This window comes from Diceros bicornis, chromosome 4 (genome assembly GCF_020826845.1).
Source record: "Diceros bicornis minor isolate mBicDic1 chromosome 4, mDicBic1.mat.cur, whole genome shotgun sequence".
Classification (NCBI taxonomy): Eukaryota; Metazoa; Chordata; class Mammalia; order Perissodactyla; family Rhinocerotidae; genus Diceros; species Diceros bicornis.
Window position 1 is genome coordinate 12943718 of NC_080743.1, and position 18879 is coordinate 12962596.

Sequence of the window (18879 nt, forward strand, 5' to 3'; positions counted from 1 at the left end):
TTAACCTTCTCATCTTTCGGTCATCCACTGAAGGGGGAAAACACATATACTGAAAACTTACAGAAGCAGATGAAAATTGTATCAATACACATTGAATAGACGCTGAAGAACCCGTGTGCAATTAGGTAAGATCCAATAGTGACTGTCTGTAAATGAGTAAAGAAGAGAATGAAGATGTCATTAACTCATCCAGAAGAACAATAATGCAGCTTTAAATGAACATCATGATGAGAAAGTTTTGAAGTACTCTATCGGAAAAGATTTCAACATAGAGACCAAAAAAATTCAGTGATAATGTTTTTGAGTGCTTTGTACTGGGCTTTAAACAAAATGTACTAGATTACCTGCCAATTTTCTTATCACTATCCCCAATGCCTACCAAAAATATCCCAGATTTAGGATCCTGTACACCGAGGTGGTAAAGCATAAGCGTTCAGAGCACACTGTCTAGGTTCAAATCACCACTCAGGCACTCACTCAACAAGTGACTTAACCTCTCTTTGCCTCCTATGTGAAACTGTCGGTGGGGAAGGGGAGAATGTGAATAATAACAGTATTTGTGACATATGGATTGCATGAGTTAACACATTGTAATAGATACTGCAGGGCTCCACCCAGGTCCTCTCCAGCTGCCACATCTATGCCCCTGGCTTGGGAATGAACGCTGCTGAGGACTCAGCTGATTCCCTCACTATGAATTGCCTTCCTTGCAGGGAACTGCCTCATCCAAGGTTAAACCTCCATCCAGGGGTCAATCTCTGGCCAACAGCAGATAAGCATACAATAGCATACAATAGCCTCCTCCTCCCTTTGTCAGAACTTCCTGTAATTACACCTGAGGTCAGCTATAACTGCAGCATGGGTCAGCTTCTTCCTTTGCTCAGGCCTGACTTTCTCTCTTCCTTACAAGTGTATCTCAGGAGAGCATTTCCTAATAAACCTTCTGGTGCAATCCTCTGTCTCAGAGGCTGTTTTTAAGGGAACCAGTGTCTAAAGCAGAATGTGGCTTGGTGCAAAGCAAGACCAATAATGTTAGCTATTATTATTTCTCCTATTCCTTTTTGTTTTTTATTTTCCTATCTCTGATAAATCAGAGTCAATATTACCCAGCTGCTATGGAATGAACTGTCCCCCCTCAAAATTCATATGTTGCAACCTAATCCTCAGTGTAATGGTATTTGGAGGTGGGATCTTTGAGAAGTAATTAGGTTATGAGGGTGGAGCACCGATGAAGGGGATTAGTGCCCTTATAAAAGGAGACAGGAGAGATGATGTCTCTCTCCACCATGTTAGAATATAGCAAGAAGCTAACCCTGGGTAAACCAGGAAGAGAGCCCTCAACAGGAACCAAATCTGTGGGCACAGTGACTTTGGACTTCTCAGCCTTCAGAATTGTGAAGAATAAATTCATATTTTTTAAGCCACCCAGTCATTGGTATTTTTGTTATTGCAGCCCAAACTGACTGACACCAGCTCTTACCAGCAAAGGTACCCAGTAGTAATTTAAAGATGTTGGTCCTTCTAGAATCATTGGGATTCTTTGTGTGAAGAGTAAGAAGGCCAAGATACCTACATAGAAAAGGCAGAACATGTATATTATGCATTTGCAAAGGAATACAGCTTTTTGTGTAAAGGAGATTTTCCAAGCACCTTTTAAAATTTTTATTATTTGTATTGCTATTACTTACCTATACATCCAGAAACTAGGATTTTCCCCAGGATTAGGACAAACTCTGTAACTCTATCCATAACTGCAACTCTGAGAATCAGAAAAAAGAAAGCATAATTTTGTGTTTAAATTACATTTGTTACTTGCAATTTATGAGAGTAAGTAATCCATGAGTTCATTTTGATGTGTTTTCGCTGAAATTTTATTTGGCATTGTTAAATGCAAGAAATGAAGGTAGAACCCAGGGATGGAGCTCTGACTTAATTTTAAAGAAGTAAACAGAAGATGGCATTGTAGAGCTGTCAAGTGCTATTGATGGTGTCAGCCTCTTTCTCTCTAATTCCAGGCCTATAGACACCCTGAATCCTGAGGATGCTGCATTTGTTCTCTGATTTCATTCACTCTGTCAATTTTGGGAGGGGGGAATAGTCAGAGACACGATGACAATGTTCATGTGGGGAATTTCTTGAGCAGAGTGGGTAATAAAAATGAGTCAATGCCAGTGGGTGTAAAGACATAGGTGGATGACGAAAACGACAATTCTAAGATATAAAAATAAGTATCAAATTAAAAGATAATATTCATGTCTAATAAGACCACCCACACTTTAAATAACAATATGTGAAGTATGTGATGCTCAGGGTTCACCAAATCATCTATTGCAATGTTCAACCTGATTACTTACTTTAAAACATTTCTCATCAGCAGATTGAAAGCATCTCTCGCTGACTTGCAGAAGTTTTTGCCATATATTGCAATCTGAGGAAGAGAGTTGATATTATTCTGGAGTTGGTAACATACCCTAACAAGACCAATAGACAACTCAATGACAGGAAAATGAATTAATTCTCTGTCACCCATACAGCTACTGTCATTCCTCTTTCCAACGTCTGGGTTGGTGGGAGGTCTGGGAACTGTGTGTCCTCAACTCTGCACAACTTTCAGGGTCGCTGACAACAACGTGTGCTTCAGGTGCTATATGCCCTCAAACTCCAGGAGGATTAGACAACTTCAAACAGAGGTAGGTCTTTTTCTCAAAACCCAGGACATGGCTTCTGTCTTTGAAGCATTTCAGCTAGGGTTTGCTGCTGAATGGGTTAAATGTTGTGGCGTTCACATTAAAAATTACTCTCTGGAAATCCAATGCCTTTCAATACACTTGATTTACTGATTAAAAGGCTCAATACAATATTCTCACTGAAGGTAAAAAACGACTATTTGAATCTCTATGACTATTGGAATCACCCCTGCAGACCCTGTGTGCCAGTGATAATAAGCAAGTGTAGGTTGTAGTGACTAAATTTTAGAAGAATTATAATTCTGCATCCCCTATTTTGAAAAATCTTTCTAGAAGTCTCCATATTCCCGTAAGAAATAAGTAATAAATTCAGTTAGGCATTGTCAATGCCCACACATATCAACAAAAGATTCATAAAAAGGAATAGACCCTTACATAAATCCTAGAATTAGAAAAATATTTTCTTCTCAGAGTAAAACATAGACTAAGTAAGCATTCCTCCCACTAAACTATGTCAAAGACACACAAAATCTTATTCAACCTAGCACATTTTTAAACTTCTAAGGTAAATAATATTTTCCCTCCCCAAAAAGATTCTGAAGGTAATAATGAAGTACAGTTAAGACACGATCTCAACTAGGAAAGCAGAGCCCTGAATCATGCATTGGACTCACAAATCCTTTTATCAACATGGTGATAAATTCAACTGCCTGATGTAAAAGTACTTTAGAGATGGAAATGTAGACATGGGATTTGGGTTTGCAAAGGAGAAGTTTAGTAAATAAAAAATAATCTACTTACCATAACATAGGCATTTCTGTTCAAAAACTTTACCACATTTTCCAAACACCAGAAACAGCATTTTAGGCAGCATTGTAGGAATTTAGAAAAGTTGTTCTGGGCCTCTATGAGAAGGAGATATTTAAATCTATTAATGATTTGCAACTAAACTCTATGAATCAAAAAAATAATAAAAATTTTTAAATGGCCTTGTAAATTTTTAAAATCGCAGTAAAATGTACATAAAATTTACCATTGTAACCATTTTTAAGTGTACAACTCAGTAGCATTAAATACATTCACAATGTTGTGCAACCATCATCACTATCCATTTCCAGAACTTTTCATCATCTCAAATAGAAACTCTGTACCCACTAAACAATAACTCCTCATTCTCCCCTTCTCCCAGCCTCTGGTAACCTCTACTATACTTGTGTCTGTATGAATTTGCCTCTTCTAGATAACTCATATAAGTGGAATCATACAATATTTGTCCTTTTGTGTCTTGCTTATTTCACTTAGCATAAAGTTTTCAAGGTTCATCATTTCATTCCTTTTTAGATCTGAATAACATTCCATTGTATGTATATATCACATTTTGTTTATCCTTTTGTTACTGAAAATTTGGATTGTTTCTACCTTTTGGCTATTGTGAATAATCCTGCTATGAACATCGGTGTGCAAGTATCTGTCTGAGTCTCTACTTTCAATTCTTTTAAGTATATATCTAGAAGTGGAATTGCTGGATAATATGGCAATCCTATTTTTAACTTTTTGGGGAATTGCCATACTGTTTTCCATGGTGGCTTTACCATTTTACATTCCCGCCAGCAATGTACAAGGGTTCCAATTTATCCTAATCCTACAAACACTTGTTATCTTCTGTTTTCTTGATAGTAGCCATTCTACGGGTGTGAAGTAGTACCTCATTATGGTTTTGATTTGCATTTCCCTAATGACTAATATTGAACATCTTTTCATGTGCTTATTCACCATTTGTATATCTTCTTTGGAGCAAAGTATATGCAAATTCTTTGTGGGAAGGACCAAGATGGTGACATAGAAGGCTCCAGAATTTCCATCCTCCCACAGACGCACTGAATGTACAGCTACACATGGAGCAATTTCCTCTGAGAGAAATCCAGAAGCCAGTTGAGTGACTCCTACATATCAGGTAACTGAGAAAACACCCACATTGAAACAGGTAAGAAAAGCTGAGACACACTCACCATAAACCCCACCCCTGACACAGCACCATACAATTGGGATGACACCCTCAACTCTCAGCTTCTCCCTGAGGAGTGAAGGGTTGGGACAGCATATCTAGGATTCAAACTTTTAAGGCTCCCACAAGGGATGGGCCCCTAAAACACCTAGCTCTGAAAGCCAATGAGGCTTGCATCCACAAGTCCCACAGGACTATAGAAAACAAAGAAGCAGTTCTTAATAAGCACAAATGCTAGCACTCGCTGCGGCTATCCCCCAGGGCTTAGCTCAGAGAGAGCAGGCAAAAACACCCATCTTCTAGGCTTTCCCTGGAAGGTGACTGACTGCATACTTTGCCACCCGCTGCCCAAAGAAGGGTCTGGCTTTAATTTGCATGTGTCTAGGGGCTAGCTGTGATCCTCTATGGAGGCCTGGGGAGCCCTGGGCACTTCTACCATCCTCTCCTTCAAGCTCATTGCAGTTATAAAACCAGGTCACCAACATCTCTTTGGAAGGAACTTGTACACATGCCTGGTGCCCCAGCTTTTGTGGCTGCTGCCTGAGGGATGATCCTCACTTCTTTTGGCTTTGATAGCCAATGAGGCTTGCATTGACAAGTCCCACAGGATTACACCAAACAAAGAAGCAGTTTTTAAATGGTGCAGAAGCACCCCTCTCCCCAAAATGTGGCTATACACCATGGCTCAGTGCAGAGAGTGCAGGCAAAAACACTCACCTCCCAGTTTCTCCCTGAAAGGGACTTAACTACATATTTTCCCAGCTGCCACCTGAGGGTCTGGCTTCTAATCAGCCTGTATCTAGGTTCTGACTATGATTCTCCCCTTTGGGACACTGACCGGTCTTGGCACACCTTCAACTATCAGGAGCCACTAAGAAGAAATATGGTGGCTAGGATGATCATATAGGTTTGAAAGAACCAGAAGCTTGGGCTAGGCTGATTGACAAAGTTTATCTCCTACATGAGACCAGTCTGTTAAGACTGGGAGAGGTGGCTGTTTCATTTAATGTGCAGAAACCAACACAGAGAGTCAAGAAAAATGGAAGAAACAAGGGAATAGATTCCAAACAAAAGAACAAGATAAATCTCCAGATACTGATCTTAATGAAATGGAAGTAAGTGATTTACCTGATAGAGAGTTCAAAATAATGGTCATAAAGATGCTCACTGAGGTCAGGGGAGCAATGCATGAACAAAGTGAGAATTTCAACAAAGAGATAGAAAATAAATAAAAGTATTAAAGCGAATTCATAGAACTGAAGAATATGGAGTGAAAAATTCAATAGAGCGGTTCAACAACAGACTGGATCAAGCAGAAGAAAGGATCAATGAACTCAAAGAAAGGACACTGGAATTCATCCAATTAGAGGAGCAAAAAGAATGAAAAAAGTGAAAATAGCTTAAGAGACTTATGGGACACTATCAAGCAGACAAACATATGCATTATAGAGGTCCCAGGAGGAGAAAAGAGAAAGAAAGGGGCAGAAAGCTTATTCAAAGCAATAATGGCTGAATACTTCCCTAACCTGGGGAAACAAACAGACATCCAGATCCAGAAAGCTTAAAGAACACCATAAAAGATAAATCTAAAGAGACCAACACTGAGACTCATAAAATTAAACTTTCAAAAGTTAAAAGGCAGTTAAAGGCAGCAAGAGAAAAGCAACTTGCTACATATCAGGGAAACCCCATAAGAATATCAGCAAGTTTTTTTCAGCAGAAACTTTTTGGGCCAGAATGGAATAGAATGATATATTCAAAGTGCTGAAAGAAAAAAACTCCCAGCCAAGAAACACTACACAGCAAAGTTGTCCTTCAGAATTGAAGGAGAGATAAAGAGTTTTCCCAACAAACAGCAGCTGAAAAAGTTCATCACCATTAAACCAGCCTTACAAGAAATGTTAAAGGGAGTTCTCTAAGCTGAAACAAAAGGATACTAATTAGTAAAATGAAAATATATGAAAGTATAAAACTTGCTGGTAAAGGTAAATATATAGTTAAATTCAGAATACTCTAAAATTGTAATGGTGGTGGGAAAATCACTTATAACTCTAGTATAAAGATTAAAAGATGAAGTATTAACTATACTACAATAACTTGGTAATGTTTACACAATATAAAAAGATGTAAATTATAACATCAAAAACATTGTAGCATAAATGTGAGGGAGTGTAAAAATGTAGAGCTTTTGTATGCACTTAAAGTTATTATCAGCTTAAAAAAGATTGTTATAGCTATAAGATGTTTTATGTAAGCCTTATGATAACCACAAATCCTTCTCAAACTCTTCCAAAAAAGAGAAGTGATGGGAACATTTCCAAACTCATTTTATAAGGTTGGCATTACACTGATACCAAAGCCAGACAAGGACACTACAAAAAAGAAAATTACAGGCCAATATCCCTGATGAACATACATGCAAAAATCCTCAACAAAATATCAGCAAAATGAATTCAACAGTGCATTAAAAGGATCATACATCAAGATCAAATGGGATTTATCCCAGAGATGCAAGGATGTTTCAACATATGCAAATCAATAAATGTGATGTAACACATTAACAAAATAGAGGATAAAAATCATATGATCATCTCAATAGACACAGAAAAATCACTTGACAAAATTCAACCTTCTTTCATAATAAAAATTCTCAACAAAGTGGTTATAGAAGGCCTCAACAAAATAAAGGCCATAAACGACAAGCCCACAGCTAACATCATACTCAATGGTGAAAAACTGAAAGCCTTTCTTCTCACATCGAGAACAAGACAAGGATGCCCACTCTCACCACTTTTATTCAACATGGTACTGGAAGACCTAGTCAGAGCAATTAGTCAAGAAAAAGAAATAAAAGGCATTCAAATCAGAAAGGAAGAAGTAAAATTGTCTCTGTTTGCAGATCACATGATATTATATATAGAAAACCCTGGGGCCAGCCCTGGGGCCTTTTGGTTAAGTTTGGCCTGCTCTGCTTCGGTGGCCCAGGTTCGGTTCCTGGGTGTGGACCTACGCCACTTATTGGTGGCCATGCTGTGGCGGAGTCCCACAAACGAAATAGAGGAAGACTGGCACAGATGTGAGCTCAGGGCGAATCTTCCTCAGCAAAAACAAACAAACAAACAAAAAAACGAAAACCCTAAAGTCTTCACCAAAAATCTATTAGAACTAATAAATGAATTTAGTGAAGTTGCAGGATATAAAATCAATATACAAAAATCATTTGCATTTCTATACATTAACAACTATCAGAAAGAGAAATTAAGAAAACAATCCCATTTACAACAGCATCAAAAACAATAAAATACCCTGTGCACTGAAAACTGTAAACCATTGAAAAAAGAAATTGAAGAAGACAAAAATAAATGGAAAATATTTCATGTTCATGGATTGGAAGAATTAATATTGTTAAAATATTCATAGTACCCAAAGAATCTATGAATTCAATGCAATCCCTATCAAAATTCCAATGGTATTTTTCAGAATAATGGAACAAACAATCCTAAAGTTTGTATGGAATCACAAAAGACTCCAAATAGCCAAAGCAATCAACAAAAAACAAAACTGAAGGCATTACACTTCCTGATTTCAAACTGTATTACAACCATAGTAGTCAAAACAGTATGGTATTGGCATAAAAATAGACACATAGATGAATGGAACAGAATAGAAAGTCAGAAATAAACCCATGCATATATGGTCAATTAATTTTTGACAAAGGAGCAAAGAATATACAATGGGGAAAGGAAAATCTTTTCAATAAATCATGCTGGGAAAAACTGGATATCCATATACAAATGAATGAAATTGGACTTTTATCTTACACCTACACAATAATCAACTCAAAATGGATTAAAGACTTGAATGTAAGACCTGAAACCGTAAAACTCCTAGAAGAAAACATAAGGATAAGCCTCTTGACATTGGTCTTGGCAATGATTTTTTGGATTTGACACTAAAAGCAAAGACAACAAAAGCAAAAAAGTTAACAAATGGGACTACATCAAACTAAAAAGCTTCTGCACAGCAAAGTAAATCATCAATAAAATGAAAAAGCAACATATGAAATGGGAGAAAATATTCACAAACCACATATGTGATAAGAGGTTAATATACAAAATATATAAGGAACTCATAGAACTCAATACCAAAAAAAGAAATAATCCAATAAAAAAGTGGGCAAAGAACCTGAAGAGACATTTTTTCCAAAGAAGACATACAAACAGCCAACAAGTACATGAAAAGGTGCTCAACATTACTAATCATTAGAGAAACGCAAATCAAAACCAGGAGATATCACCTCACACTTGTTAGGATGTCTATTATGAAAAAACTAGAGACAGCAAGTGGTGAGGAGGCAACTCTTGTACTGTTGGTGGGAATGTAAACTGGTGCATCCACTAGAGAAACAGTGTGGAGACTCCTCAAAAAATTAAAAATAGAACTACTATATGATCCAGTAATTCCACTTCTGTGTATATATTGGAAGAAAACAAAATCACTATCTCAAAGAGATATCTGTACTCTCATGTTCATTGCAGCATTATTTACAATATTCAATGTATGGAAACAACCTAAGTGTCCATCAATGGATCAATAGATAAAGAAAATGTGGTATAGATACACAATGGAATATTATTCAGCCTTAAAAAAGAAGGAAATCCTGCTTTTTGAACAACACGGATAAACCCGGAGGGCATTATGCTAAGTGAAATAAGCCAGACAAAGAAAGACAAACAGGCATGGTATCATTTTTATGTGGAATTAAAAAAAAAGTTGAATTCATAGAAACAGAGTGTAGAATGGTGGTAACTGTATTGTATAATTGAAATTTGCAAAGAGAGTAGAATTCAAGCATTCACACCAAAAAAGGAAAAAGAAAAAAAAAGGTAAATAAGGTAAATAAATAAAATATGGATATGTTTACTACCTTGAATGTGGGAATCCTTTTCACAATGTATATGTATATAAAGCATTATGTTGTATACATTAAATATATTACAATTTTGTCAATTATACCCCAATAAAGCTGAAAAAAATTTTTACATAATTAAAAAAATCCCTTGCCCATGTTAAATTGGGTTGTTTATTGTTGAGTTGTAGAAGTTCTTTACATATTCTGAATATTAGTCACTTATCTCGTATATGATTTGCAAATATTTTCTCCCATTCTGTGGATTGTCTTTTCACTCTCTTGATAGTGTCCTTTGGTGCACAAACATTTTTTTATTTTTTGAAGTCTAATTTGTCTGTTTTTTTCTTTATTGCTTGTGCTTTTGGTGTAATATCTAAGAAATGATCAAATTCAACGTCATGAAGATTTCCTTCTATCCTTTCTTCTAAGAGTTTTATCTTTTATGATAAGTTAGGTCTTTGATCCATTTTGAATTAATTTTTGATATGGTGTAAGGTAAGGGTCCAACTTCATTCTTTTGCATGTAGTTTTCCTAATAAAATTAGTTGAAAACACTGTCCTTTCCCCATTGAATGGTCTTATATGTGAGGGTTTATTTGGGGCTCTCTATTCTATTCCAGGTCTATATGTCTGTCTTTAGATCAGTGCTACACTGTTTTCACTACTGTAGCTTTGTATCAAGTTTTGAAATCAGGAAATGTGAAGGTTCCAAGTTTGTTCTGTTTCAAGATTGTTTTGGCAATTAGAAATAAAATCATTTAAAGTGCATTCTAAGCAAAGTTTGTGTTTTTGTAAAGTATATGTGTCATGTATGAAGATTTATGTGATGACACTCGCATTTATATTTTAAGCCTGACCTGTCCGGAGCTCTAGACTTGGAACTGCCTGACATCTCCACTACGCTTCTCAACATTAACACGTGAAAACCACAATTTTTAATCTCTTTTTTGAAATTTGCTTCTCTTGGTTTCCACACCTTAGTAAATAGCATCAAACACTTTTTCTCTTTTCTTCACCACTGTGCCTCTCGCTCCCCAGACTCCATATCCAATCCCTCAGCAAGTCCTGTTGGCTTTTCCTTCTAAAAGTATCCCCAATCTGACCACCTCCATCCTTACTACTCTCATCCAAGCTACAGTCACCATGTTTCCCCCAACCCTCTGCCCCCATCTATTCTTTTCACAGAGTCAGGAAGTCTGAGAAAAGATGAATTCTGGAATCTTACCTTTAAGACGGTTGTCCAAATATTGCAGGACCAATCTAAACATTTGAATTGATGCAAGAATTAAAGATCCAAATGCTAGGGATCCTGTGTGATACCTGGGAAAAGATACAGTGAGAATAAAAGTTGAAATATCTTTACTATTAACTAACAGGATGTTAGTTAATTTTTAGAGGTAAAAGGGATCTACAGAAGGGCCGCTAGGACAGAGCTTCTTATGCTCTCTGTTCAGATGGATAATGGTCTCCACGGAGGATTTTCAACCATATACATCTGGTTTGCCCTTCATCTGCAAGAACAATACCAATAGCCTGTCATCATAAAATAGGATGTCTGAGCTAAGCAATGGAGAGGCAGAGCCAAGTTAACCCTTAATCTTTAAATTGGTGCCCTCCTCTACCTTGTCTCCTCTCCGGTAACATAAGGCGTTTAGAAGGATATTGGCCTGGGTAGGGATTGTAAAACTGGGGCTATAAAACCAGACAAAGCCAATGCACATCCATGGATGTTGAATCATACCTTTGACCTCGTTTGTACCTTGCCATTTGAATTATAAGCACAAGACTGAATTATAGGCACACTAAACATAACTGAGAAGATAGATGTAGGGTTCACTGTGGAACTTACCGTATGGCTCTTCCAAATGCAGTAAAAAGTGGATACGGTGGGATGTCGTCTGGTTTGCTCAAGGCCCAGTAATACGAAGCAAAGGCACCAGCAAGGGTACACTGACCCAATGCAATGATAAAGTTTATAAGCCAGAGAAAGATAAATAGATTGACTATCTGGAAAGTAGTGATGTATCGATGGTACAGGCTCTTTCCACCATAGGAAGCAAAGTTACAGTGAGATCCAGGGCAAGCTTTGGCAATTTGAGTTGTATTAAAAATCTGCACTCAGAAACAATAACATGGATAATAGAATATTAAATGCCATTCCAAGATAACACCTTCCCTGCCTTCTCTTGTGTAGCCCCCAATCGCATGTCTTGCTTTTTCCTCCTTAGCTTCTGCTGTTATTCCTATTTTCTATCACATCACTTTATATAATTCTTTAATGAGCCCTGGAAAGTATCTCACTTTTCATCATATGTCCATGACTCTACACCCACTATAATTTCACATTTATTAGTGTTGCTGTTGACTATGCCTGCTTCTTGGGTTTATGACAGGACAAACGAGCTCAGGAAATAATAGTGCCTTCTCTCTATTGTACCCACGATTTTCAGTGCTCTCCTGCTAACACCTGACCCACCCTCCCCTTCTTGACAGTGATCCCCACCAATGCACAGGCTCTCTATTTCAGGATGATCCCTACCACTGGAAATGTAGTCGAGTTCTGTACTGAAGTAAGTACAAGACAGAGTTTCTTTTACTTACCTCTGGGTTACAGGTTTTATTTTCATGTTCGCATTGCCCCTCTGGGGCTATGACTTTGTATGTGGGTACCCCTGATGTAGCCAAGTAACTGAGTGGACTCTGTTAAGGCTCAATTATTTCCTGGTAGGTTGAAAGTAAATGGACAACAAATAACTCAAAAGTCCACTGAGAGATTAACCTTAATAAACGTCTAATATTTTAATAATTCATCCGTTTTTCAGACCCAGAATAATATAACATGGGTCAGCTGCACTGAGTGGCCCCTTAAAACAGTAAAATATATGGGAGTTTTCTTAGGTTATCGCCAAGGAAAAGTACCACACGTGGAGACAAAATAAAAATCTACCATATGACCTCTTTGAGGGGAAATTCAATCAGTAGACTGAAACATTTTTAGAGCTTGGCAAAAAAAAAAAAAATCAGTTATTTCTTTAGGATGTTCCGGGTCTTCCCAGGATGGAAAACAATGGCCACAAACTCCTGGTTCCTGAATAGTCGTGTGGACCCAAGGTCAATCAGCAAGGATACACTGCTGTCACCGCCCAGTAGGAAATGCAGATTGAGAGGAGAATGAAGGTTAAAACTGGATAGATTAATGTACTGGGGATGTATCCAATGGCTCTGAAAAAAAAAAAAAAGTTGAAATTCAAAATGATCTAGAGCTATAATTTCTCAATTAATTTTTTGTCTGTTAAAACTAGAAATAAGCCTCAGACTGAATTACTTCTAAGAACAGTGGTAATAACCATGGACTCTTTTTTACTGACCATTCTGGCATGTTCTTAGTTGGTTTTAAACTTTTATTTACTTATTTATTTTTAGTAAGTTAGATGCATTCTTTCAATGCCCATGTTTGATTCCTGCCAAAAGTTCCCCTAACTTTCTCTTCTTTGATTATTTCTGCCTAACTCATAAAGATTTGATACATTACAATCACAATATTTCTTCCTTTTGTGTAGATTCTTAGACTTTTAAAATGGAGAGGACCTTGGAGATCATCTGATCAAACGTGAGAATCCCTCCCTAATTCAGGAATCCCTTCTGTCCTATCTTCAAAATGTGTTCCCTAGCTTCTGGTGACCACACGGAGTAAGGGAAACTTACTTTTATACAACACAGTTTATTCTATTTTCTTAATGACCAAAGTATTAGAAAGTTCTTCTTTATCTGCCTGCCCATAACTCATATCACTACTTTCTGGAGAAGAATTGACTAAAGAAAAATGAATGACTAAAGAAAAGAAATGACTTTCCCACAAAACAACCCTTCAAGTAACTCCTTATTCTTTTATTCTCCGGGATAATCATTTCTTTGTTGTTTCCTCATAAGACATGGTTTCTGTTCACTTTCTGAGTTGCCCTGTTTCTAACTACTTTTGAATCATCTTTTCAGCATATAACACTGCATTAAACCCAACACTGTTTGATTTAGCCACTGAGAACTATGATGGAACTATTTCCACTCCTACTGCACTGACATATCTTGGATTCCTTTTGCGTTTGTTACTTCTTCATCTCACCATTTGAACCATGCTCTTCTCTCCTTTCTCCAGCCACTGCTGCTCAGTGAATTATTGAGCATCCCTATGTCTAACCTGTAATTCTCACACCTATTTATTCCAGCTCTTATTTACCTTTGAGCAAACTATCAACCTGACGCAGTTGTATTGGCCCTTTAACACACACACACACACACACACACACTTACGCATACACACATTTAAAGGCTTAACAGTGGCAAGTTACAGTGAATTGCACAATATCTTATTATTTAAGAAATAAACCCAGCAAATCAGTAGTTTTCAGTGGCTAATGATAGGGCTTCAGTTATTGTGGGAAGGAAAGAGAGTTTAATTTAACAAACTGCTTGTTAACTACTTAAACCACTGGCTTCGGGTGGCAGTATTATTATTATTATAGACGACAATTTTATTAAAATAATCCTTAAGCACTATTTAAAATAATTTGGTCCTTGGTCATTAACAAGTCAGTTTCCATCATTCTAAATTTAGAGCATGGTCTGTTGGTTTTGTTGTAATGCTTTCCTTGTTTCTTCCATCCATTATTCAAAAGTTTCAAGCATTGCCCTCAAGTGACCTTTGGGAATAGTTTGCAAACTGTAGCTGTTATTACCTGCCAGCATGAATTTTATGAAAAATTTAGTGTTTATTTTGTAGCGCTTTTTAATAAAAATGGCTCTGGGTATAAAGTGTTCCTGAATTAAGAGCTGTAGATACAAAATGTGTAGTCTGGTGCTGCCAGGATCAATTATTCTCTCTATTAGCAAATTTTGTCACTCATACAGAAAAAGTAATAGCATATAATTGAATTTATAGAATTACGGTGATTTAAAGTTCTGCAAATGATCTCAACCATTAATATTAACATATGACTCAGTATGGGAATACCACAACATGTAATAGAACTAACGTTTATATAGCACTTTATAGCTTACTTTAACATACCTTATTCTCCTAACATACATTTGGTGTTAAAAAAAATGCTAATACATAGACTAGACAGGTTTTGGCCTTATTTTACTCTATGATAATTAAGATTTGGGGATATTGAAGGACTGGTTAGCACGACCTTTCTAATAAGTGGCAGAATCTGAACTTGAAAAGTCTTCTTAAACGGAAAGCAGATTTCTTTAACAAGTTTTCTTAAAGGGAACATAGTCTGGGCATCTATGCAAGAGGCAGTGTCTGATTTGACTGACTGATACATGTTATGGGAGTTTCTCTACCAGGGCCTTACTTGCTCCCTTCCTTCAGCAGGGCAATGGAGACGCGGATTCGTTCCCTGAGGAAGATCAGCATAACGATGACAGTCACTTCAAGGATGCTGAGTATTATCACTTTAAACAGGGAAAAAAAAAATTAGTGTGTGGTACAAATCAATCCAGAAAACAAACTTTCTCTGCAAAAGTTAGGACTGAGCTTCACGATTATTTCTGCCAGTTCTGACACTTCGTAATTTAAGCAGTGTTACCTCTCAAAAAATGCCAGTCTTAGAAATTCGCTTTCAAAGTCTCCAAGAAATGCTAAGAAATCTAGATTAAAACCTTTAGCTAGAGTTTGGAGAACTCAGCTGGACAGGCTTCGTCTTATCTATGGAAACATTTCACACCATTTGTAGAAATGGGAAAATAGGCATAGAAGGAAGGGCTGCTTTAGGCAGCTCTATTTTAGATGTTTTCATTTTTACTTCATTGAGTAAGAGAATCATTACAGAAGAAACTTTTTGAGCTGCCCACCCTGCATGCAATGCCTCTTAATTGATTCATCTTGGTGATTGACAGGGCAGGCCCTTGGCTGCCATATTTTTATTTTGTGACTCTACCCTTCATGGCTACCATTGATGGAATCATGATGTAAACCCAACCCAAGCTGTCTCAGAAAAGTCTCAGAATTAGAACTAAGGGAATTTAGTTCAGTTTTGAGTTGAAATTTATAAACCTCTTGAACTAAGAGTTACACAAACTTAATGAACTATGTCAAAACCATCTTTACATGAAGTAAGTGAATCTACAAAGAAAGAATAAAGTATATGTGTATAAAGAAAGAGAGCAAGAAGATGAAATCTTGGGTTCTTTTTGGCTTTCTGTTTCCTGGATTCAAGTACACTTGTAAATCCAGCTGCTTCTCTGCTTTTTAGCACTTTTATATTGTTATAAAAAATACCCCTGCTTTGTCCCTAGCTTGTTCCAATTTTCTTTTCTTTTCAGCTAGCTTGAATTACTTTCTTTTTACTTGAAGCCAAATAGTCCTAATTACTGTATTTCCTCAATTCTAAGACATATCTTTAATTTAGTAATATCTTTTTAGGAACAGTAAAGATATCCTTCATTAAATGTCTATTTATTGATTATAAGATACATCCTGACTTCAGAGATGTTAAAAAAGTGAAAAGGTGTGGATCTTAAAATTAAGGAAATATAGCATTGCTAATAATAGAATCTGAAATTATAAAAAAAACTTAATGAAAAGTTAAATTAAATATCCACCTGTGAAAGAATTTGTTCTATAATATCCTTGCTAGATAGTTATTCTGCTCTGTGAAGTATTATTTCATTCTATTATTATACCACTAAGATTCTCATGTTACATTACATATCAGTTAACATCTCCAAGTAAGTAGAAATCAGTTAACCCAGATACGTGGGAAGATCTTACTAATGTATCATCTCTCCACCACATCTTCTTTTAATTAAACTATGTATTTATGTTTTCATGCACATTTGATTCTCTTAAAACACCAAACTGAGTCCAAAACTGTGGAATATAGCCATATTAAGCTAAAATCATCATCTTCTTTGGACAAACCTAAGAATGAGATATATCAGAACTTTATGTTCTGAAATTGCATTGATGAACATTGCATATTAAATTTCTACCTTTACAAAATTACATATTCAAAATGCTTATATTAGAGGAATTTAGCTGTCTTTTGAATTTATATCTTATATTGCTTCTTTTTATTTGAATAAGAGTGAACAATAGAAACACATTTTTTGAAACTCGGTAGAGAAGCTGGTAGAACTCCAACTTCACAGAGGAGGAGACTGGGATAATTAATAGCAGAAATGAGAATAGAACCACCTCCTAACACAATCCAAGACTCATGAAAAGTGTAATTTTTGTCCGTATAACTCTGTTTATTTTTAGTGTTTCTGCCAATGAGTATAATTTCACATGTATGCCTTTGTCTCTGGTGCCTAGAATTTTGTCCAAATATGGAGCAAATAATCAGTGTCTGATAAATGAGTTGTGAAAGCTGAGGCTCCTTTGAGGAAAGATTAGTATTGCTAGACTTGAAAATAAAAGCAAGCTCTGTATTTTCCTCAAAGTATATCTTTTAACTTTTCCAATGGCAGATTCTGATCACCTCAATGATTTTTGTGTTGAGGTCCTTAAGAGACAGCAGTGGGATGACCGCAGAACCTGTAACTAACATTCACATGACAGTAAAATTGGAGGTTTCAAAATGTAATGGATGAGATTCGTATCTTTGAAATTATAGATAACAGTAAGTGGATTGCTGAAGAGATATGGAATCACTCAAATTCAGGAAAAGTGATGAGATGAGGATACAAGTCCCAAGATGCCTGATTTTGATGGGTAAAAAGAAATGGTTATAAATAGAACAATTCTTCTGCAACATATTTGAAAAAATAATGTATTATGTGAAAGCAACTAGCCTGTATGAGAGCTAGAAATGGGAAGCCAAAGAGCGAGGATTTGGCATTTTGATCTAGCACTATCCAAGGAAAAGAGAAAAACTGAATTTGGCAGACAAAAGGAATCTGGTGGGGGTTTCTGTGCAGCAGGGTTAGGTCACCGAGCTTGGCGTGAGCCTAAAGAAAACACCTCTCAAGACTATCCGAGGCCCGCTGCTAGAAAAGCTTCTCATTAGTAATCTTGTTCCCTATATGCCTTGATCCCGGGAAAGTGGTGTCCTAGCTGGGGTATGCCTGCATTCTGGTCACAGGGAGAGTATTCTAATGGTGTAAACAAATAAAATGGCACACTGGTGACATAATGTGAGCCTGTCCCTGATGACCTGATGTCTTTTGGGTGAAGAGTCACAATCAAGTTTTCAAATGTATGGGGATGGGACCCGTGCTGGAATCACGATGCCCCACCGAGATGTTGCCCCCCTCTGAGGCTCTCTCTGGGCTCCTTCCCAGGCTTCCTCAAACTTGTCTTGCCTGGCTCTCTAACATCCACAATATGAAGATGAATTCTTTTTTAAAACAATGTGTAATTAGAGATTTAAAAAAACTGATTAAAGAATATGAGTCTCTGTGAAGTGCAAGGAATATTATAATAAAACCATTCTAGGAATATAGGATTAAAGCCATCTCTGAAATCATCTTGCTTTAAAAATTTTGTTAATATTACCCTTAATTAATTCAATAATTTTAATACACACTTTAAACTTATTTTCAGTTACCTATTATTCCAATTCCTATAATAAATGGTTTTAAAGTCTCGTTATGAAAAAACTTTCTTATTTTTTTTAAACAAGTTTGAAAAATTAAGCATTTTTCCTTTTAAAACACCTTTCTTGGAAAACAGGTTAATGGCTATAAACACACACATCCAAACAATTTTAAATTGAAGGCAAATAGCTTGGGATCACCGTAAAGTCATATTTTCTTAGAGTATATAATAAATTCCCCTCAATGCCTTTTCCATTTACTGTAGCTAGTAGGATTATAGACACATTTACTTTAATGACTTTAGCAATAAGTATATTTAACAAGTTACACCAACCCAAGTTTTCCTTTAGACAGAGAGATGCTTTCTCGTTATTATAATTTTAACAAAACCAGTTTTTAAAATTCACTCACTAAATGTGAACCATGTTTGTTTCAGTTGAAAGTACATGCTTAAATCAGTCTGAATCCCGATGTTGTATATACTTAAGTGAGAATTTGGCTGTCCGTGAAGTTTGCTGTATTCCTGGTAACAGTGCCATATTCCTTGAAAAAGAAAGAAAAACAGACTAACATAAAATGTCATTTTCTGAAATATCAGCTATATGCTTATCACACATATCTACATGAAATTGATCACCATGGTCACTTCTACAAAGGCAAGATTCATATTTACACAGTAAATATTTTATGTGCTTCTAATAGTCTAAATGTGCTACTATATTTGATATAGA

The 18879-nt window shown here is 36.4% G+C and overlaps 1 protein-coding gene across 2 annotated transcripts in view; it reads right to left on the minus strand.

Annotated features, from left to right (window-relative positions):
* SLC44A5 (solute carrier family 44 member 5) overlaps positions 1–18879 on the minus strand; it is a 127930-nt gene that overhangs the window by 7712 nt on the left and 101339 nt on the right. Inside the window, exons 11-21 of one of the 2 annotated variants that reach the window (XM_058538304.1) lie at positions 18560–18691; positions 14962–15061; positions 12734–12826; positions 12206–12293; positions 11454–11716; positions 10830–10924; positions 3489–3592; positions 2355–2428; positions 1689–1759; positions 1481–1569; positions 62–146 (exon numbers count right to left, since the gene is read on the minus strand). In XM_058538304.1, coding sequence (XP_058394287.1) covers positions 62–146; positions 1481–1569; positions 1689–1759; positions 2355–2428; positions 3489–3592; positions 10830–10924; positions 11454–11716; positions 12206–12293; positions 12734–12826; positions 14962–15061; positions 18560–18691 — 1194 coding nt within the window. The remainder of the gene's footprint in view (positions 1–61; positions 147–1480; positions 1570–1688; positions 1760–2354; positions 2429–3488; positions 3593–10829; positions 10925–11453; positions 11717–12205; positions 12294–12733; positions 12827–14961; positions 15062–18559; positions 18692–18879) is intronic. The other variant, XM_058538305.1, reaches the window with a different exon arrangement.